Source organism: Peromyscus leucopus, chromosome 5, assembly GCF_004664715.2.
Source record: "Peromyscus leucopus breed LL Stock chromosome 5, UCI_PerLeu_2.1, whole genome shotgun sequence".
NCBI classification, from domain to species: Eukaryota; Metazoa; Chordata; class Mammalia; order Rodentia; family Cricetidae; genus Peromyscus; species Peromyscus leucopus.
Window position 1 is genome coordinate 128,877,159 of NC_051067.1, and position 22,843 is coordinate 128,900,001.

A 22,843-nucleotide genomic window follows, 5' to 3' on the forward strand; every position below is an offset into this window, starting at 1 on the left:
CTTGGACTTCTTCCCAGCCACTGGAGGAGATTGCTGGCTTCTGAGTGGGTCACAACACTAAGCATTCCCAGCACATCAGTGGCAAGTGTCTCTGGCACACAAAAAGTTTGGATTTCATTTGACAGTCTGTCAGGCAGGCAGTACTCACAGCTGTCAAGAAAAGCATGACACCAGAACAAATAACCATGCCAGGCCCCATTTCAGAAGAGGGGTACACAAGGAAGCTCCCTGCACCACACTGCCAGGTACATCTGTCCATCTCCAGCATCTTAGGTCCTCTATCTTAATGTGGGCATTCCTCAGGTCAGCATATGGGCCACCTCTCCAGGTCCCCTTAATCCAGATGTTCACTCCTACACCAGAGCTCGCTGGAGTTTTCATTTTCCTAGACATGAGACATTTTTCATAAAATAAACCAGTACTAAAGATACCCTGTCTCAGTTGGGGTTTCTATTGCTGTGAAGAGACACCATGACCACAGTAACTTTTATAAAGGAAAACATTTAACTGGGGCTGGCTTACAGTGCAGAGGTTTAGTCCATTATTGTCATGGTGGGAAGCATGGAGGCATGCAGGCAGACATGGTGCTGGAGAAGTAGCTGAGAGTTCTATATCCAGAAAAGCAGGCAGCAGGAAGAGAGAGACACTGGGCCTGGCTTGAGCTTCTGAAACTTCAAAACCCACCCCTAGTGACACACTTCCTCCAACAAGGCCACACCTCCTAATAATACCACTCCCTATGAGCCTATGGGGGCCATTTTCATTCAAACCACCACATACCCCCTTTTAACTATCATATTTACTTTAAAGATTAATGTTCTCAAATGCCACTAGATAATCTTCCAAGTCACCCTAAAATAGTTACATTTGTAGATACAGTGTGGCATGTTAGCAAGATCCTTGCACACTTACAGTGTTTCACATTCCATGGAAACACTTTCTCTAGGGGGGAAGCTCCCAACTGGAGGACACTTACAAGCTTCACAAAACTCCTCCCTAAGATTACAAGCAAAATTAGGGGGTGAGGGACATTTTCCAATTGGCAGTCTCCTGGAGGAGACTCTGACCTGTCACACAGCCTGCAAGTTGTTCAAGAAACCTGGAAATGAAGCTTTAGTGAGGGCTTGTGGTAATGCAGCTGCCCTTGAATCTCTCATGCTTCTGTAAGCAACACCAATAAACTCACTGGGTCACTAAGCTCGGCTGGGGTGAGAGGTTCCTTTGGTCTGTCCTTGATGTCCTGTCTGGAGTACTGGTTTATGTCTCCCTGAGGAAAATCACACACCTATGTTATAGATAATTCTTCCACAGATAAAATCTTTATGCATGTAGCACATTTAGAATATGGTTTGTAGAAATTCCTAGAAGTTAATAGACTACACAAACAAAATAATGACCAGTTAATATACACAGAGATCTCTAATCAATAGCTGAAGCAGCCAGCAACCCACACATTACCTTCAGCCCCAAGCCCAGGACCAGGGCTACTATGGGAGAATCAAGCCTGGTAGAAGTCAGACCACCACTAGCAAGCAGTCCAGGAAGCCATCCATGCTCTGACATTTAGCTCCACATGGGTAGGACCTCTCAGTAACAGAGCTTCCCACATCTGTCCCTGTTTTCAGTATTTATAAGCAAATAAAGCTGAACTCTTAGCCCTAATCAATTGCACAAGACAATCCATGTCTGGTTTCTCCAGTCAACAGCTTCCACCTGGGGCAGACAAGACTCCCCCCCACCTTGCCCCATTCTTCACCAAGGAGCTGTGTACCACCCTCCTGGCTTTAAGTTACTACCCAAATCAGCTGATCTCCTTGCTCCAGGGAAACCTTTGCTTGTTCTGAGCTAATGGCTATGGGTATCTTTATTTACACACACTTACACACACACACACACACACACACACGACAAAAATGAAATCAAACAAACTTTATGCTATTATCAGTTGTTGCTTTGGTTTGGGTTTTTAGACAAGGTCTCACTGCTGACCTCAATCCTCCTGCCTCAGCCTCCGAAGAGCCAGGATGATGGGCAATGCACCACCACACTCAGCTCTAAGCTTTGAATGGTGCATGATTTTCCTCAGCCTTGAGTTGAAGGATGATGTGAGGGCTGAGGACCATTTCCTGTCCTTCCTTGCATAGCTCAGCGGATGGAGAGCATCCTAAAGAGAACTAGAAGCTCCACCCCCGCTCCGCTCCAGTGAGATCCAAGGTCAAGCTGCATCTTCCTGTCAATCAGAACTATGACTAGAAGAGATACCGCAGACCTCCAATGTCATCTCACAGTCATCCGTATAGGCACATTCTAGAACTGGGCATTCAGATTACAGTAATCAATTATTCTTCAGAGATAGAATCGCACACAGCCATGGCAAAACTCAAGAGGTCTGAGCACCACAGAAGCCTCTCTGGTACCAACAGTCTCCAGGCACATGACTTGTTTGGCCCTTCTCTTCTTTTCTGAATGAGACACACAGTCTAGTCCCACTCTTGAGGCAGAAAGACAGAGGAATCACAGGGACATAGGAAGAAAAGGCAGCTTGGAGTCTGGCTGAAGCCCTGCTCCATCTGACAGGATGCCAGCATGGTTAACAGTTGCTGGCAAAGTCGATGACAATATTCCTTCTCTATGGAGATATTTTGAATAAGAATCTTAAAATAGCAAGGACTCTTTGCTTAAGGTCTATATATGGCCTTAACCCCTCTCCAGATGTGACCCTGGGTTTTCTGGGACTCTTACAAACAAGAGTATAAACTTTTGTTTACAGTGAAGACATCTGTCATAGTTCGCTTCTATGTTGATGTCATAGAACACTCTGACCAAAAAGCAACTTGGGGAGGAAGGGGTTAATTTTAGCGTTCAAGGTACATATAGCCCATCATTGAGGGAAGCCAAGGTAGGGAACCACAGAGGAACACTGCTTCCTGGTTTGCTTTCCCTCTCGCGGCGCGTTGAGCTACCTTTCTTACACACCCCAGACTACCTGCCTAGGGGTAGCACACTCACAGAGGGCTGAGCCCTCCTCCATCAGTTAGCAATCAAGTGAAGGCCCCGCAGACATGTCCACAGGCTAATCCAATGGAAGCAGTTCTCCAAATGAGGCTCTCTCTTCCTAGGTGTATCAAGTTGACACGGTTAGTCATCACAGATCTTACCTTCTCCTATGACCCAGGGTTTACCTTATCAGTTGCAGTTCCATGTAGTAAACACTGAGGACCAGGACCACCTTAGCATCCCATTTACATTCCTTAGCAACCTCTTGTGATGTGACCCTAGAAGCCACCAAAACCACTATATACAAAACTACTGTAGACACTTGAGTGTGACTCTCTTGAAAAGCCCACTCTCTGGGGCGTATACTTGTCTTTTACTAAATGCCTCTCTATTAACCGCCACATTTGTATCTATTTTAAACTTTTTCCCTTAACAAATTCCAGCTCTGCCATGTGTTGGCTCACCCTGAAATTCCTTTCTATGGTGCAGTCAAGAATCGCAACTTCACCTAAGCAATGGTCTCTGTAGGTGACAGCATGGAGCTGAGTCTCTGGCCCTTTGGCCACTGACACTTCCTGCTTTGAGACCATCCCAATCTCAACAGCCAAGCCTGGTCCTCTCACAGAACATCCATGCTGTGGTTTGAATGTGAAATGTCCTTTGCAAGTGCATATGTTTGAACATCTGGTCCAGTTAGTGGTACTGTTTGGGAAGTGTGGTTTGGATGAGAATGTTCCCCATGGGCTCATATATTTGAATACTTGGTCCCCAGTTAGTGAAACTGTTTGGGAAGTATTGGAAGGTGTGGCTTTGTAGGAGGAGGGGTATCACTTGGGCTTTGAGGTTTCAAAAGCCCACATCATATTCTCTCTCTCTCTCTCTCTCTCTCTCTCTCTCTCTCTCTCTCTCTCTCTCTCTCTCTCTCTCTCTCCCCTGCTTGTGGATGAAAATGTGAGATCTCAGCTACTACTCCAGTGCCATGCCTGCCTGTGTGTTACCAAGCTCCCCACCATGATGGTCATAGGGTCATCCCTCTGAATTGTAAGCCCCTAGTACACTCTTTCTTTTATAAGTTGCCTTGGTCATGGCTTCTCTTCATGGCAATCAAATGCCTCAGCTGCACACTCCTGCCATCATGCCGTCCCCTCTATGGTCAACTACACTCCACCACACTGAGCCAACATAAACTCTTCCTTCCTTAAGTTGCTTATTGTCTGCTATTTGGTCACAGCAATGAGAAATTAGTAAGTAATCCAGCCTGCTGGGGGCCCACCTCTTTGCAACCTACTTGTAGTTCTATGAGGCTTAGTTTTAAATGTCAACCTGCTACAACCTAGAATCACCCAGGAAGAGAGACATAATGAGGGATTGTCTGTATCCAGTTGACCTGCCGCACATCTTTTGGGGGAGTGTCTTGATTGTTTTAAGTGGCAGGAAGACCCACTCAGAATGTGGCTGGTACCACTTCAGGGTCTGTGCTTTCAAACTGTAAGAGTAAAGAAATCTAGGAGCCAAGCATGTAGGTAAACAAGGATGAGTTTATTTTCTCTCTGCTCTTGGCTGTGGGTGTGACATGATCCTGCCTTGACTTCCCCACGGTGATGGACTGTAACCTGGAACTGTATGTAAGCTGAATAAAGCCTGTCTCCCATAAGTTGTTCTTGGCCAGGGTGTTTTATTATAGCGACAGAAAAGCAGGGAAATTTTGCAATGTGATACTGCCCTGACTGAACTCAGCCGGCGAGGAGTTTAAGAAGTATAGACTCTGAAGTAGGCAAACCAAATAAGCCTTACAAGTGGCCTGAGGGACACAGAAACAGACACCTGTAATCCCAGCACTGGAAAAGGAAGAGGCAGGAGGATCAGGTGTCTAAGTTATTTTCAGCTACATAGCGAGTTTGAGGCCAGCCTGGGCTACATGAGACCCTGTCTCAAAAAGACTGCAAAGGGGTGAGGGTACAGATGTAGCTCAGTTAGGGGAGTACTTGTACGGCACGCACACCACTCTGGGTTTGACCTCAGTGTTGCATAAACTGTGTGTGGCGGTGCACACTTGAAGTCCCAGAACTTGGGAGGTAAAGGAGGTGGAATCTTAAATTCACAGGTCATCCTTCGTGACACTGAGTTCTAGCTAACTCGGGCTGCGTGTGAACAGTGAGCTGGTTCACTGGGTCAAGGCACTGCCATCAAGTCTGAGGACATGAGTTCGATCCCTGGGGCTCACACGGTAGAAGGCAAGAACTCAAAGTTGTTCTCTGGCCTCCACACAAATCTGTGACATGCATCACTGCCCCCACTCAACACACACACACACACACACACACACACACACACACACACACACACAATCAATCAATCAATCAATCAATCAATCAATAAAATGTAAAGAACTCTTATCTCAAAGATATCTTTACCTTTGATTCATGTACTGTCTGTTTGTTTCAAATTTAACTGAATTGGAGGAAGTTGCTCAGAGATGCCAATATAGAACTGTCCTGAGAGCGGAGAATGGCCAGTAGGTAAGCAAACACTGCCCGGAGTGTCACAGTCAGCAGCCTTGGGACTTTAAAGCTAAAGAACACAGTAACTCTGGTATAGTGGCATCATTTTGATCAAAGGGGAAACCATTTCCCTTGCAAACAAAACCCTCTGTGATATATAGTTTGATGGTGATGAGCAGGGGCCCTGGAGCAGGCTGCCACCATCAGCCTCAGATGGGCACCTCTTGTACTGATCAGGTAACTCTGGAAAGTTAGTGACAGTCTTTGAGCTTCAACTTTAAAGGAGGATTAACCATTGTATCCAAAATACCATGTTGTGTGGAGAATAAGCTATAAGATTAATCCACACTCAAATTCTGGATACTTTAGCGAGGTCCTGGTACCCATAAACGATGACAGTGTTGGCAGAAGAAGAGTGAGTGAGGACCCTCCCAGGGAAGGGAGGATGTAGCCACCCTAGCTAATGTAAATAAAGGACTCAAGATCGTGCTTGGCATGAATGAAGAACTACAAAAGGATTTGTTATGATGCGTGCAACTTGGAAGTACTGGGAGTTTCCACATCCTGAAACATAATTTTGTAGGAAAAGTGAGGATGTGTGTGCATGTACATCTCTGTGTGTGTAGGTGCACACAGAGCCAGAGGTAAATATAAGGTGTCTTCTTGGATTGTTCTTACCTTTGTTCTTGAGACAGTCTAGAGCCTGCTAGTTCGGCTAGACTGGCTGACCAAGGATTCTCCTACCTCTATCTCCCCAATGCTGAGGTCACAGACACTCACTGCCATGTCTGGGTTTCTTTTCTCCATGGGTTCTAGGGGATCAAACTCAGGTCCTCATGCTCACATGCAAACATTTACCAACTGAGTCATCCCTAGTACCCAGCGTAGGGTCCTCAATAGAAATGTGCTTTGTGCTGAACTTTCCCAGAAGGCATGTCGCCTATACTGGAAGAGACATCTGTTTTCCAATTGTTGGAACTATAGGAAATAATTGCTTGTTCCCTGGAAACAAGCATCCTTGGCTTCTAGAGAATCTGGAAACTCCTCGTAAAGCCTGAAGTTTCCTGTGTAGTAAGTGGATGCAGGTAGGGCCTCCCCACCTTCAAAACCAGAATCTGGGAATTCTCCAAGATCCAGAACTTTCTGAGCAGCAACATGACATTGCAAGAGGAAACTTATACCTGAACTCCAGTGACAAGGCACAGTTAGAATCCAGGAGTATACAACCATCCATGGCTGTGCATGGGGTACAGCCAGAACATAAATGAGTGTGAACATACACATGAGTCTCATAGGTCTTACCTGAAAAATACCTCATTGTGGGTACTCAAATATCCTAAACCCTGAAAATACCCCAAATCTGCAACATATCAATTCCAAAGCATTTTGGATGAGGGGTGCTCATCACAACTCAACATCAGCACCTGGAGTAAGGATGGGTAGCAGAAACAAGCCACATGGTTGGGGAGATGGCTCAATCCATAAACACTTGCCTCACAAGCATGAGGAGCTGAGTTCAGATTTCTAGAACCTACAAACAAAAGCTGAGTGCAGTGGCAAGTCCCTATAATCCCAATGAGGCAAGATGGGAGGTAGAGATAGGCAGATCCCTGGAAGCTCAGAGGTCAACTAACCTGGCCTATGCAGTGAGGACCAGAACAATAAGAGACCCTGTCTGAAACAAAAGATGGAAGGCATCTGAGCGCTGTCCTCTGACCTCTGTATATGTGCTGTGCACACTTGCACCGACATGTGCATCCACACACATGAATGTGAGCACGCGCGTGCGCGTGCGCGCGCGCGCACACGCATATACACGCACGCACACACACACACACACATGCGCGCACACACACACACACACACACACACACACACACACACATACACACACACCAAACAATAAAGCATCCCCTGAGAGCTGATGCCCCAGATTGGATAACACAGGCAAAGGACAGACTGACATCCCTGCTGTGATGTCATCAGGGAGAAGTGGGTGGAGTCTCACCTTCAGGACCTTTCGGCTCTGCTGCTGAGTCGGGGGCCACCACTTTGGATGTATTGATGGATTCCAATAGGGAGACAAACTCTAGGAAGTTGGACTCATTTGGAATCTGTCCTTCCTTGGCTTCCAGGTCTGATTTGGATGTTGGGATGGCTTTCTCGTTGTCACTGGCCACCTCCTTGGTACCCCGGCTCAAGAACGCATCGGTCCCGCTGTCCACACTGAGCACACGGGCATGCCTTTGCTCATGGCTGCTCTTACAAGAGGCTGGGTCAAGGTTAGCCTGGCCCTCCCTGCTCCTCTCAGACTTGGAGTCCACCCTGGGCGTGAGTGGTGCGGGTGTGGGCCCTGGTTCCCAGGCACACCTTGGGGTGAGACTGCCATCCTTGGTGCTACGCTCCCCGTCCTCAGATCCACAGCCAGGACAAGGATCAGATGACATCATCTCCACTCTCGCTGGGGTCCTTTCTCCGCCATTTCTTTCAGGACAAGAGAGGCCTCTTCCTCCTCCATCCTCAGTTAGCTCAAGGGTGATCAGAGGAATTCTGACCTGCTCAGGGTCTGCAGGACCAGCCATTCCTGGGCCAGAAGGCTCTGCGTCGGGCCTGACACTGGTTCCGTCAGAGCTGGTTACCCTCAGGTGCAGGGAACTCTCCAGGTCACTCATGGAGTTTGGGGTGCTGCTCATGGTGATAACTATCTTAATGGGCTCATGCAGACTCAGCGGTTCCCCAGGCTGAGAGTTATCAATGAGGGTCACTGCAACCTCGCCGTCAGAGTCAACCACTTCCTGGTTCAAGGGCAGTTCCACGGGACCGGACGTCCGGGTCAGCTCCTCTTCTTCCGTGGGTTTGGCCAGGACGGTGTCGCACTGGCAGCAGCTGCTGCTCAGGCTGTCCTGAGGCGATCTGCTCTGGGACGGTGTCCTGGTGGGGCCCTGGGGACCCTTGGTGGACTGTGGAATCAGAGCTGAGTGCTCACTGCCCCACGGCTGGAAGGAGATGTCAGTTTCTAGCAAGTCATACTGGGACAACGACAGGTGTGGCAACTTCTTCAAGGCTCCTGTGTTCACCAGGCCACTCTCAGACCTGTGGCGGGCCGGGCGCCGGCCAGCGCCCCCTGGCTCTTTCCCTTTTCTTCCTGTGAGGATCTCCGGGGTTACTGGCTTCACTGGACCTGCTGGTTTGGGAGTGGGTTCTGGTGTGTGGCCCTGAGAAGCAGGTAGGCTTTCCGACTTGATGCCCGGTGAGGTAGATGACACCACCACCTCGGGTTGATCCTCTGACAGGACAACGCCTGGAAAGAACGACAGGGGTGACGTGGGACCCATCTGCAATGATGTTTAACACCTGGGAGTGAGACATTAAAACCCAAACCAGCAGCAAACACTCGGGGTGTGTGTGTGTGTGTGTGTGTGTGTGTGTGTGTGTGTACATGAGGGTGTGCACATGTGCCTGTATGTCGAGGCCCAGGGTCATCCTCAGCTGCCATTCTTTCAGATAGCATTCACCTAGTTCTTTGAGTCAGGGTCTCTCATTGGTCTGAAATTTACCCACTGGGCTAGGCTGGCTGGCCCGTGAGACTCGGGGATTCCCTTGTCTCTGTCTCCTAAGTGCTGGGATTGCAAGTATGTACCACCACACTCAACTTTTTAATGTGGGTTTAGGGATCTGACTTAGATCCTCATGCTTACAAGGATCCAAGTCATCCTGGCCCTGGGAGCTTGTTTTATAAGAGTACCTCTTCTACCTTGGCTCCTAAGAGGTCTGTACTATAATAGTGACTCACATTTTTTTTTTTCTGTGCTGGGGCCTCAAGAGGCAGAGCAGTATGGTCTAAATCACACACTCAGGCCTTGTGGTTGGAAAGGGCTTGACTCTGCTCCCCATCACCTTCTCATCTTCAGCAAGTTACATGATCCCTCTAGACCAGAGGTTCTTAACCTTCCTAATGCTGTGACCCTTTAATACAGTTAGTTACTCATGTTATGGTGACCCCAACCATAAACTTATTTCCTTACTTCTTCATAACTGTCATTTTTTCTACTGTTACGAATCATAATGTAAATATCTGACATGCAGGATATCTGATGTGTGACCCCTGTGGGGATCAAGACCCACAGGCTGAGAAACATTGCAAAACCAAGGGAAATAGCAGTGGTCCAGTAGGTCAGACAAGCTCATTCTCTGCTCTGTGGGGATCACTGTGTGCACGGTATAACACTCAGGTGTGTGTGTGTGTGTGTGTGTGTGTGTGTGTGTGTGTGTGTCTACGAAGGTGTATCATCTTGGCCTCCACCTGCTCGATGTCAGCAGCACTCTGTCCTCATTGTAACCATCAAGCCTTCAGCATGGTCACATGTCCCATGGGAGCAGGACCTTCCAAGAAAGACTCACAGCTCTGACCCTTACTTAACACCTTCACCTCAGAGCTGGAGAGGCGGCTCACAGTCAAGAATGCTCAAAGCTCTTGTAGAGGAACCCAGCATGGTTCCCAGAACCCACATCAGGCAGCTCACAACTTCCTGGAACCCCAGCTCAAGGGGGTTCGGCACCCTCTTCTGGCCTCTATGGACACCTGCACTCATTTGTGCCAGCTTATGTGTACACACAGAAATACACACATATACACATGATTAAAAAGAATTCTTTTAAAAAAAAGTATTTCCCTAAGGATGTAGCGGTGATTAAATATCAAACAGTGACAATACTCTACCTTTGAGGTCTTCTACTGTCTCCTGTGCTGGCAACTCCTGCGGAAACAGAAAATAAACATCACTATAGGAGTCAGCCCCCTGCACATTCCCCACGTTCCACACAGCTGGCCACCACCCTTCTCCATTCGGCAGCCGCTCAGTCTGTCTAACAAAAGGGACACATAGGGACACCTCAGCGTTTGTGCTTCCTAAGTGTTTATAAAATGGGCAAAAGAGGTGGATTCTAAAACATGTCTAAGTGCAGACATCCTCCCAAGAGGACTGTGACAGAAAGGGGGAGGATGCTAATTAAGAAACAAAAGCCAGAAGGAGTAAGGCGTAGCGACCACGGATGGAGAGCCGGAAAGCTACCCTACAGGAACAGTGGTGTGCTGGTATTCCAAGATGCACGATTTAATAAAGCAGTGAGGAGGAGATGGAGTTTGTTACACGTGGGAAGTGCTAACAATCTGATGACCCCGTGACTGACTGCAGAAGACAAAAGGAAGGAGAGTTTTGCACCATAGTTCTCAAACAGAAAAGACAGCCGGAGAGGCTGCTGGTGTTCTGGGGACACACAGTAGGTGAAGTCTGGTGGTCTCAAGTGCACCTGTGGGCCATTTCCACAGCCGACGGCATGAGAAGCCCAAGAAAGCAGTGACTACATAGGGGCCATGGCAGCCCCCCCCCCCCACTGGATGCTCCACGCTGGGGAGTGAACACCAGAGCAACAGGAAGCGGTCACCAACCAGTGGCGAGGAATGCTGGGAGTGGACGCTCTGCCCTCGGGAGCTGCAGCGGAGGGGTGGTGTGGGCAGGCTCCCTCGAGGCTCTTCCTTCTTGGCGCTGTGGATCTGCCTGTTATTGCTGACCCAGGGTGAGAAAGAGCAGGTGTTACCAGAGAGCCAGGCTCTTCCATGTGCCTCCCAAACTGTTCCCCGCGGGTCCCCTTTTTTTTTTATACACAAGTCCTATTTTTCATAGCACATAAACTTTTTCCTGAAATTAGAAGAATTGTTCTCTCTTCTCCAATCCCCCCCATGTATGTGTGTGTGTGTGTGTGTGTGTGTGTACATGTGTACCTATGGAAGCCAGAGAGAACTCAACCACAGGTATAGCTCAGCTGCCATCTACCTTGTTTGTTGAAACAACATCTCTCATTGCTCTGGAACTTGCTGATTTGGCCAGGCCAGTGGCCAGCAAGCTGTAGGGGTCTGCCTGCCTCCAGCATCCCCACAATGGGATTATAAGCTTATATCACCATGCCTGGCTTTTAATAGGAATTCTGGGGATCAAGCCCAGGCCCTCATGTACCCTCCCCAGCCTGGGAGACACACCTTGAAAATCAAACTATAAAAAAATGACACAAGCATGGTGTCCTTAAGTTTCCTTCAAACATTGATCTCAGAACCTCACTCTGTGCGATGTGTGATCTTATATCAATGCACACTGTTCTTTAAGATTCTTTGGTGTACTCTGTAAATTTAAATAACAAGACAAAATACTCAAGTAGAATACTTTGCATTGTTAAGCCTAAGACAAATGAATTTTAGATCATAGTGTAAAGCTATGTTAGTGGCCAGATAAGACATCCAGATTGTAAGAATTAATTTTATTAAGTTTAGCTTTAAATATACAGACCCATGTCTGCCTGGAATGTTTACCCTCATAAGTAACTCATAAGTAGAGGGCAACTTTTATTTATTTATTTATTTTTGAGCCCAAATTTCATGCAGCCCAGGTTGGCCTGGAACTCCCAAACGTCCTGCCTCCACCTCCTGCGTGCACACATCATTATACAAGGTTTCTGTGGTGCTGAGAACTGACCCCAGACTGCTGTGCATGCTAGGCAGGTGCTCTACAGACTTAGACACAGCCCCACCCCACACAGCATCATTTTCATCAAAACCAAATCCTTCCCCTTGGGAGCAGGTGCTCTTCCGGCCAAGGTTACCGTGGGTGTTTGTGGCTGGCCGTGTGCTGGCTGCTGGCCTCTCCCTCTGGCCTTCGCTTGTTTTTCTTTCGAGGGGATCGGGGCTGGATCACTTCACCCTTGTCGAACATGAGGTGCAGGCGGTAGCTGATGAGCTTGATGACCGCAAAGAAGATGGTCACTGAGCCGCAGTAGAACAGCGCGGTGAGGACGTTTGGAGGGAAAGCCTACAGAGAGAAGAGGGAAAAGACATTCGCGTCTCTAGGCTTCTACCTCGTTTTCAACCTCAACGCACAGCCAACTCTTTACTGAGCATAAGTCAGGTAAGATTTCAAGTGCTTGGGGCAAGGTTTCAAGTGTTTGGGGCTTTTTCTGGTTATAGTCTCCAAGGAAAAAGAGTTATATTATCTGTTTACCTTTGGTTTTTTTTTTTTTTTTTTTTTGTTGTTGTTGTTTTTGTTTTTGGTTTTTTTTTTTTTTTTTTTTTTTTTTTTTTTTTTTTTTTTTTTTTTGCTTCCCAGGTTCTGATCAGTGACTTTGATGGCCAATGTTTCGACTGAGCTCTTTGATTTTTATATATGTATGTTTTTTCACTGAAATTCGGATTACTAAATATGTTACTATAAGCAGCAGGATTCAACTCTTACATAATGTCTGCACCAATCCACACATCAATGTGCTCTTATTCTGTGAATTAAAATAGGACTGGAAACACAGATCAGTGGTAGAGCACCTGCCGAGCATATGTGGGACCCTAGGCTCAATTCCCGGCACTGAGAGAGAAACAAAACAAAACAAGCTATTGAGGCTGGGGAGATGGCTCAGCCAGTAAAATGCTTGCCACACAAACTCCGAGGACGTAAGTTCAATCCCCAGACCCCACAATGAAAAAGCCAGGCACAGTGGTGTGCCCTAACCCCAGTGCTAAGAAGGCAGAGACAGGAGGATTCTGGGTACCCAGCAAGCACTGGGATGCTAGCATCTCTAAGTTCCACTGCCATTCTCCAGGCCAACACCCACCTGCATCCTTAAAACTACACCTGCATTTCCTACTGCTTATCAGTTAATCTGCAAACCACGGATACTATTTACAGCTCGGGTAACAATTCAGATGCAGTTTTCAAATGCAACAAGGGACCATAGAGCCAATGTTTTGCTTGGCTGGTGGGATGGGTCCGTGTGTCCATACCTAAGGTCATTGTGTCCATACCTAAGGTCAGTGTGTCCATACCTAAGAAGAAAATCGTGGAATGAGCCACTAATGAGGCAACTGGCTGCATTAGTGACTTCTCTTCTCACTGCTGTGACAGTGCCTGGCAAGAAGCACCTTCAGGAAAGGGGTTCATTTTGGCTCACACTTTAAAGCATCAATTCTCAACCTGTGGGTCATGACCCCTTTGGGGGTCAAATGACCCTTCACAGTTATTGCCTAAGACTATCTGCATATCATATATTCATTATGATTCATAACAGTAACAAAATTACAGTTATGAAATAGCAACAAAAGTAATTTTATGGTTGGGGGTCACCACAACATGAGGAACTGCGTTAAGGGGTTGCGGCATTAGGAAGGTTGAGAGCCACAGCTTTAAAGGGATACAGCCCAGGCTAGAGGGAGAAGCATGGCAGCTCCCACACTGGCAGACATATGCTGGTGGGACTCCAAACCTCTTCAAATCTTGATGAAACTGGAAGTGGAGAGTGGACAGGAAGTAGGACTGGGCTATATAACGTCAAGGCCCACCCTCAGAGAGCCACTTCCTCTGGTGAGGCTTCATCTCCCAAAGGCTCCAGAACCTTTCCAAACAGTGTCACAGCTGGGAAGCACGTGTTCCAACCAGCTTGTGGTGACATTTCATGTGCAAACCACAGCAAACATTTTCTAGTAAAAGGTCTTTTCAAGGATTCCTCAGGGATATTTCCTCTGGTCAGACATTTTTCTTCTTTCCTGGTTATTAATTACTGAGGTGTAGTCTTTATTTTAGAAACACATTAACGAGACAAAAAAAATGCAATGGAATATATTTCAGCTTTCTTCTATTTTTCTTCCCCTCTCCCATTTTTCATATGTGTGTATGGTGTGTGTGTGTGTGTGTGTGTGTGTGTGTGTGTGTGTGTGTGTGTGACTGTATGCATGCTTGGCATGCATGTTGGCATGTGCGTGGAAACTTATGAACATGGGTGAATGTGCAGGTGGAGACCTGAGGCTGAGATCAGGAATCATCCCCCATTGTTCCTCGACCATATTCACTGAGGCAGGGTTTCTCAATCAATCCCAGAGCTCCCAGACATGGCTAGTTTCACTTAACCAGCTTGCTCTGGGGATTCCACCTCTGCTTTCTGAGGCTGGAATTCCAAGTGGGCTGTCACACCTACCCGACATCCCATGTGGACTCTGAGGATCCAAACTCTGGTCTTCCCATCGTTCATTGGGTAACTTAACTGCAGAGCCATCTCCCTGCCTTTTCTTTTGAGATGGTAAAGATTTGGGAGGAAAACTAACACTGACACATCGTGCAAGATAAATCTTTACATCAGAGAATAGAAGGACCAGAAGATTCTTAATAGCCTTCAAAGACCAAAAAGCCTGTATTTCTTTTCTATATTTAAGACAAATCAATAGCCATAAATATAATGAAGCCATTGTTGTTTGATCTAATGGTCTATAATTTGTTTTTTCATGGAGAGGGTGGGGAGAAACTGGAGGTGAATATAATGCTGGGTGGTGGGAGTAGAAGGCGAGAGAAGGAGGAGAGCTGGGACTGAAGAAAAGGATTGTGAAGAGCTGAGATGAGAAACTTCGAGAAGGGCTGAGCATCTCAGACCCCATAGGCCTGAGGACTTTAACGCTAGCTGCTGGCCAAGAGCAGAGTCCGAAAGCCAGGGCACTCACCCCTGTATTAGCTGAGCACCCCAGTACTGGAGGTGCATTCAGGACCTGCTATACTAGCAGGCGCCACCTGCTCCTGTTCGCTGCTTCAAGAAGCTGAAGATGACCTGATCGAAGACGCTGGGATCGAGGTGCTTAGAGCCCAGAACAAGTGCATGTCCGCTAAAGCCTAGAGTAATAGGATTCTGATGTAGGGTGTGAGCTGAGAGCTCTGTGTCCTCCAGCCCAGCCCCTGGGGACCCAGGATTCCCAGTGACCAAATTGTATCTCCTTGCATACAGAGTCCCTATCCAGGTAGAGTAGAAGAGTCCTGGGCAGATAATTGGTTACAACTGAACATCAAAAGGAATGCTTATGGAATGGAAGAAGGTGCCAGGCACCTAAACAGGAGGACCCAAGTTTAACCCCTGATGCCCGTGGAAAAATCCTGTGTGGCCATCTATGCTTTAATCCCAGAGCTGGAGAGTGGAGACAGAAGGATTTCTGGAACTCACTAGCCAGCCAGCCTGGTTGAACTGGGGAACTCCAGGTTCAGAGAGAGATTCCACCACTCTCTGGAAGGGCCTCCATCACTCTCTGGAAGGGCCTCTACCACTCTCTGAAAGGGCCTCCATCACTCTCTGGAAGGGCCTCCATCACTCTCTGGAAGGGCCTCCACCACTCTCTGGGAGGGACTCCACCACTCTCTAGAAGGGCCTCCACCAATCTCTGGAAGGGCCCCTATCACTCTCTGGAAAGGCCTCCATCACTCTCTGGAAGGGACTCCACCACTCTTTGGGAGGGCCTCCATCACTCTCTGGGAGGGACTCTATCACTCTCTGAAAGGGCCTCCACCACTCTCTGGAAGGGACTCCACCACTCTCTGGAAGGGACTCTATCACTCTCTGGAAGGGACTCCACCACTCTCTGGGAGGATCTCCATCACTCTCTGGAAGGGACTCCACCACCCTCTGGGAGGGTCTCCATCACTCTCTGGAAGGGCCTCCATCACTCTCTGGAAGGGCCTCCACCACTCTCTGGAAGGGCCTCCACCACTCTCTGGAAGGGCCTCCATCACTCTCTGGAAGGGACTCCACCACTATCTGGGAGGGACTCTACCACTCTCTGGAAGGGACTCCACCACTCTTTGGGAGGGTCTCCATCACTCTCTGGGAGGGACTCTATCACTCTCTGAGAGGGTTTCCACCACTATCTGGGAGGGACTCAACCTTAAAAAACTAAAGTCTAGGTAGCTCCAACATCAGTCTAATAAGCTGGTAAGCCCAGGTCCAAGTCAGACTGATCCAGACAAGACGTCATGTGTACTGTCTCATTGAACTCCACTGCACCCACACACTGGTTCTAGTGGCCATAAGATAGCTCAGTGGATAAAGGCACCTGCCACCAAGCTGGATGACCTCATTTTGATCCACTGAGCCCACATAGCAGAACCCCTGTAAATTGTCCTCTGACCTCTCTACATGCCTGCAAGTACACATACACACTCCACACATACCACAACCCCCTATACACATACACACCATACACACACCACACACACCTCAACCCCCACACCATACATAGACACACACATCATACACACACAGATACCACACGCATACATATCACACACAGCACACCACACACACATCTCTCACACAAACACACCACTACACACACATCACACACACACACATATACCACACACACACACAGCACACCATACACACATCACACACACATATCATACACAGAGCACACCATGCACACACACACAAATAAATAAAATGCAAATATAAAGCCCTGGTTGTATTCTTTCTCTTGTATTGTAGCCTAGAAAATGAAAAGCAAGAGTAGATTAACTTCTTTCAAGGTTCCAGAACTGGGAAAAGCTGGAACCAGAAGTCACCTGAGGCAGCCTGCCTTCAGAACCACAGCTCTGGACAAACTGCCAGAAAAAGAACCAGAGTCTGGGCATGCCAAGCCACAGGCATCTCCAATGTCAGACTCGGGACCTGTCAGCCATGCTAACTCATTGAAGACTTTGTGGAGGAGAACACAGTTGCGTGCTGTTTTAGGGGTAAAGTCCTTCACAGACACCCCAGAATTGACTCCTAGCTGAGGTTTAACGGCAGGCAGCTTTTAAGGAAGGTTCGTCATGGCTTCAGCTACCTATGTGTTTGACTGACCTATGAAGGTCATCTATGTGATCTCTCAGCAAGCATTCTCTAGCATCCTATTGGGGTCCGTCCCGGAGGAGGAGATGCCACACTGCTCTGGAATACAGTACATGACATTATTTATCCACTCCTGTTTTTTTTTCAGACTTCTATACACCACGGTGTAGAAATTGCAAAGCAATTGATGGTAGAATCTGCCTTCCTAAAGCAAAGCAGGAAGAGAGGAGAGGAGAGGAAAAACAAAAAACAAAAAACAACCGAAATCAGGTCGCCTGGGAGAACTCAGATTGCCTTTTCATTGTGACTGTGCACGATGTGTTATAGCAGATATCATCCCGAGCCTTGAGGCCTAGGGTTGGGTACCCACAAGCCAGTCTCAACAACTCCCACCAGCAGGACCTGACTCATCCAGGCAGACCGCATCAATTCTTAATGAGCCCACAGTCCCCAAAGTCCTAGCTACTTCTATCCTGTGACTCCCTGGTGTCCTGCAGGACTGCTGTGACCAGTCCCCCACATTCTTCCGTCCCTACTTCTTCAAAGGTCGCTGCCCCCTTCCCATCCCAGGTCTCCTCTGTGGCTCTCCATCCCTTCCTTCTCTTTCTCCTTCATATCCTCTCTTTTGTTCTTTCTACCTCATTCCTCTGCTTCCTTCTCTCCCCTCTCCTTCTCTTTTCCTCTTGTTAATTTCCTTTCCTCCTTTTCTTCCTCCTCCCTTCCAGCTTCTTCTTCTCCTTCCCCCCTAACCCCCGCCCCCATCCATTCCTAAGCTGGGGACTCACCAGGTGCAGGGCCAGTGGCAGCAGCAGCAGGAACAGCCACAGGTAGAGGTGACAGCTGTTGGTGAATTTGCTATGCTCCGGGTCGTGGTACCAGCCCCCTGTGAGCGCGGCCCACACTCCTTGCCTGAGCAGCTGCAACACCTGGGACGCCATGCCAGGGATCTTGCGTGCCCTGGGGCTCAGCACCCTGGGACTCAGTAGGGTGCTGTGTACCGGTGTGCTCCGGTGGAGCCCCCGCCCCCGGCGCCGCCGCCGCCCAACCCGCGGCAGACGCTGGACAGCGCGGACTGGTACAGCGCGGTGCTGGAGCCGGCCGGGCTTGCCGGGCAGGTGCGCGCCATGTCCAAGGGAAGGAGGATTTTCCCATCATGCTTCGCGATGGCTGCTCAAGGATGCTCCGGCGGCTCCGCCCTATGCCCACCCCAGAAGGAGCCCAGTCCCTCCCTCTCCCTTCTTGATAGCCGGGGCTCCACCAGCCTTTCTCTCTGAGTCTCCCAGGAGTGAGTTTGCGAGGTGTGAGAACCAAGAATGTTCCTGTGTGAGAGCCACAGACAGGAAACTCCTTGGCTTTTGATTTTGTTTTGCCACTTGCACCAAAAGGTTTGTCTAACCTCAAGTCCCAGGCTTGCAGCACGCAAAGCAATTTCCTCTGAGCTCCACCTGAGGGCCTTTGGCCCCTGTGACCTTGGCGGGCCACAGACCAGAGCCTCTGAAGTTTTATGCTTGACCTGATCTGCTCTCACTGACTTCCACTCTGAGTTTTTCTCCTCCACGCCCAGTTACCCAACTGGGCACACAGAAACGACAACCGTCTTTCTGAAACAATCTTTAAAGCTTCAATTAGTCACTGGTGTTTTTATTTTACGTTGTTTTATTTCATTTGTGAGGCAGGGTCTCACTCTGCAGACTGGATTGACTTGGAAGGGATTTTGTGGCTCAGGCTGGCCTGAAAATTCATGGCAATCCTCCAGAGTATTGAGATTACAGGCGTGAGCAACTGCATCTCGTTCTCTGTCTTTTTATATGTTTCCCGAACATCATCCGGGATATCAATCTACCATTTCGACTAGGAGGAAAAGACTAGGGGAAAAGAAGAAGCAGGGGAGGAGAGGGAAGAAAAGGAGAAAAGCAGATTTTTATGTGTGGCGCTAGGTGGCGCTAGATCGCCGCTAGACTAGAGTAAAGCTTCTTGGTATTGCCAAACAGGTGAGGATTAATAAACCGGGCAAATTCGATATAGCAGAAAGCTTGTCCGCAAAACGACGGCTCCAATTTTCACTTAAATTAGTTCACTTCTCACATAGGTCAGTGTGTATCGTGTGTCTTGTGGGGACATTGTTGCTTATTTTAGGTCTTGTATTTTCTTTCTTAATTTTCTATATAGTGAGGGTCCCTGAAGCTCAGGACAGAAATAATGGAAGAAAGATTCTGAGTTTCAATTGAATAAGTTTTAAAGAAATAAGAAAAGGACTTTAAATATTAAAATAATGTGCCGTGATCTCCAACCCAAAATGAGATAAAACAAACAAACAAACAAACAAACAAAAATTAGCTTTAAAATCAATCCTAGGACATTAAGGTCTGCAGCTATAGAGTAAATAGCTGATGGACTCATTGTCCCCCAAAGACAAGGATAATACAGCCAAAGCCACTAAAACCAGCTGTTCCAGACTCCTGAAATGCAATAAAGCCACAGACCAAGTGGAAAATCATCTATTTTAAAATATATATATATATATATATATATATATATATATTTAATCGAAGCAACACAAGATTCTCTGTTCCGTGTTCACAGGAGCTGCCGTCTTCATCCCAGGACCAGTGTCGTGAGCTATGGAGTGACGGGGAGGACCACTGGCGACAACTTGAATGCGCACAGAGACTCGCACGGCTCTGAAGGAAAGCTGCAGGTAGGTGAACGCAAACTAGGCACAAGCATAGTGTGTACACTGCTCCCTTCGCCCCGACAGCTGCTGAAAAGGACAACTGCACAGTGTAAAAGCCCTAGAACTGTGGCCGGCGCCGTGGCTCAGAGGCTTAAAGTACTTCCTGCTTCTGCGGAGCACCAGAGTTTGTCAGTTCTGCTCCAGGGGATCCAACACCCTCTTCTGGCCTGCAAGGGCACTGGGCATGGACACATAAGTGCAGCCAGGACCCCCATACACACAAAATAAAAATAAATAGGGCTTTTAAAAAATGTTGTCATTTCCAGTTACTAGGCACTTAACAGTCACTGAATCTGTGCTCTAAGAAAAGAAATGGTGTGTGTGTGTGTGTGTGTGTGTGTGTGTGTGTGAGAGAGAGAGAGAGAGAGAGAGAGAGAGAGAGAGAAAGCAAAATACCAGACCCTTGAATGGTCTCAGAGTGAATAAGCTGACTCCATAGCCTGAGTACCCCCTCCCACATAGGAAATGACTACAGTATAAACGAGCTCATGTCTATTATGTTGGGTCACCAAAGTGTGTGGGATCCCTTGGTAATGACAGCTTAGCCCTGTTCAGTGAGTCCATGAAGCAATGAGAATCAAGCAGACTTTGAAATCAAGAAGTAAGAAAAGGCATCAAGCCGAAGGAAAGCAGCTGGGAGATTCCGGTGAGTGTAAATTCACACACCAGAGAGGAGGAAACCCTTCGGAAATAAAAACTAAACACACAGGCTAATGTGTGCCCTAGAGGTGTTGGGGCCATAAAATACATCAATCACTAGCTAACCTCAGCAGAGACAGGGTAAGCCATGAATACACTGGCATGGGGTGTGGGGAAAACAAACAGTTTACATAGAAAGAAGACAAAAGAGGCCGGGCGGTGGTGGCGCACGCCTTTAATCCCAGCACTCGGGAGGCAGAGGCAGGCGGATCTCTGTGAGTTCGAGGCCAGCCTGGGCTACCAAGTGAGTTCCAGGAAAGGCGCAAAGCTACACAAGAGAAACCCTGTCTCGAAAAAACAAAAAACAAAAAACAAAAAAAAAAAAAGAAGACAAAAGAAAAATAAATAGAAAAAAAGATTACAAATACGTAATTAAATGCAAGGGTAATGTTATTCTTTAGAAGTATCTTGAAGACATGTTAGCTGAAAATGCTAAAGGAGACGTGTGGGATTGGAGAGATGGCCCAGCAGTGGAGAGCACTTTCTGTTCTTTCAGAGGATCTGAGTTCAGTTTCCAGTACCCACATGGTGGCCCACAACAATCTGCAGCTCCAACTCCATAGCATCCGATGCCCTCTTCTGGCCTCCGAGGGCACTGTGCACACATGCGCATGCACACACATGCATAAAAAAATAAATATTTTTAGAAGGAAAGTGCTAGAGTATTCTATACGTATTTTTTAAAGTATATGCCAGGTCTGGTGGTACATGTTTAGCTACAGCAGCCAAAAAGCAGAGTCAGGTGGATGGCTATGAATTCAAGGTTAGCCTGGTCTACATTGTGAGCTCCAGAACAGTCACAACTACATAGACAGAGAGACCATGTTTCAAAAATAATGTGTGTATATATGTATGTATGTATGTATATGTATGCATATATGCAAAGTATTCTATAAATGATATATATTTGTACAAATGTGTCTCTCATGTATAGTCATATCTGTTCTTGGAGAGATAAAATTAAACTCTGAAGCAAGAAAACAGATGGCCAGGAGATGGAGGGAATGTGGGGGAGAGAATCAACTTTTGTGTGGATAGCCTCTTAAAAACAGGCTTTTTTTTTCATATTTTTCATACTTAAAATATGTATTAAAATGACATAGTATTTACACTTAGATTTCCTAGGCTCCTTTGAGGTAGATTTTAAACACACCTTTTAATTCCAAAATTAAAAGATGAAGAAAGGTGATTATGAGAATAATAAACAACTAGGAGTAAACCAATTTCTTCAGAGACCAACTTGGAATCCACCCCAGTGGGAAAGCAGACTTCCAGTACCCAAGTCAATATTTAGGAGAATTTATATGCTGGATAAATGGGAAATGGACTCAAACTTCACTGTTAAAAGACACCAACATGTGCTAATATTCCTTCAATGTATTTAATTTTAAATCTTGGGTAGCAAGGCTGCAGGTTTTGAAAGACAGCTTTACTGTTTTTATAAATAAAACCATTTGTTCAAAAAATAGACAGGTAAGAAAATACCCCTGCAAGCAACACTAAGTGAAACTGTTCGCTCACTTTGCTTTCTAGGGGGAAACACAAAGATTGAGAGGATGTCAAACAGCCATTGATGAAGTGACCAAGCAAATAAGCACATAGATGTAAAATATCAGTTTATTTTTATCTCATGTATTCCTGTGTTCGCCTACATGTATGCATGTATGTAAGTGCACCATTTGCATGCAGGAGCCCATGGAGTTTGGAAGAGGCATCGGATGCCCCGGAGCTGAAGTTACAGGCAGTTGAGAGCCACCATGTGTGTGCTGGGAACTATACTTGGGTCCTCTGCATCTCTCCGTTATTGGAGCAAACAGTTATAAACAGTGGTTACATGTTTAGAGTGTGGCACTGTTTTCCCAGTATGTCACACTCCTTATGCTTCAGGGGGGTAAAAACAACCGTAAAGTAACAATAGCATCCAGAAAAAAAAAAAAGAAGAAGAAGGCCCTAACACAAAGCTCACCACCACAAATATGACCACCATGAAGCTGATTGACGTAACTCTGACCACCATGGCTTTGGGCCTAGATGCTCTTACAGGGAAAGCAGTGAATACTGAGGCCAGAGGAAAGCAGCTACCAGGATAGATTCACACAACCGAGTTACACCTGGTGCGCTCCCATTTATTACAAGGGATGGGAAGGTCAACTGGGCTCCCTGGAGAGTTCCGAAGAAATGCCAGCTATTAGTTTAAAAGATGGAGAAAAAGATGGCGTGGTAGATTAAGTCT

The 22,843-nt window shown here is 47.2% G+C and overlaps 1 protein-coding gene across 1 annotated transcript in view; it reads right to left on the reverse strand.

Moving 5' to 3' along the window:
• Pcnx2 (pecanex 2) overlaps positions 1-18,321 on the reverse strand; it is a 154,992-nt gene extending 136,671 nt beyond the window's left edge. The window contains exons 1-5 of the mRNA XM_028889810.1: positions 17,963-18,321; positions 12,153-12,358; positions 10,948-11,065; positions 10,219-10,255; positions 7,507-8,799 (exon numbers count right to left, since the gene is read on the reverse strand). Of these exons, the coding sequence (XP_028745643.1) occupies positions 7,507-8,799; positions 10,219-10,255; positions 10,948-11,065; positions 12,153-12,358; positions 17,963-18,115 (1,807 nt within the window). The 5' untranslated portion in view covers positions 18,116-18,321. The remainder of the gene's footprint in view (positions 1-7,506; positions 8,800-10,218; positions 10,256-10,947; positions 11,066-12,152; positions 12,359-17,962) is intronic.
• Positions 18,322-22,843: the final 4,522 nt, after the last annotated feature.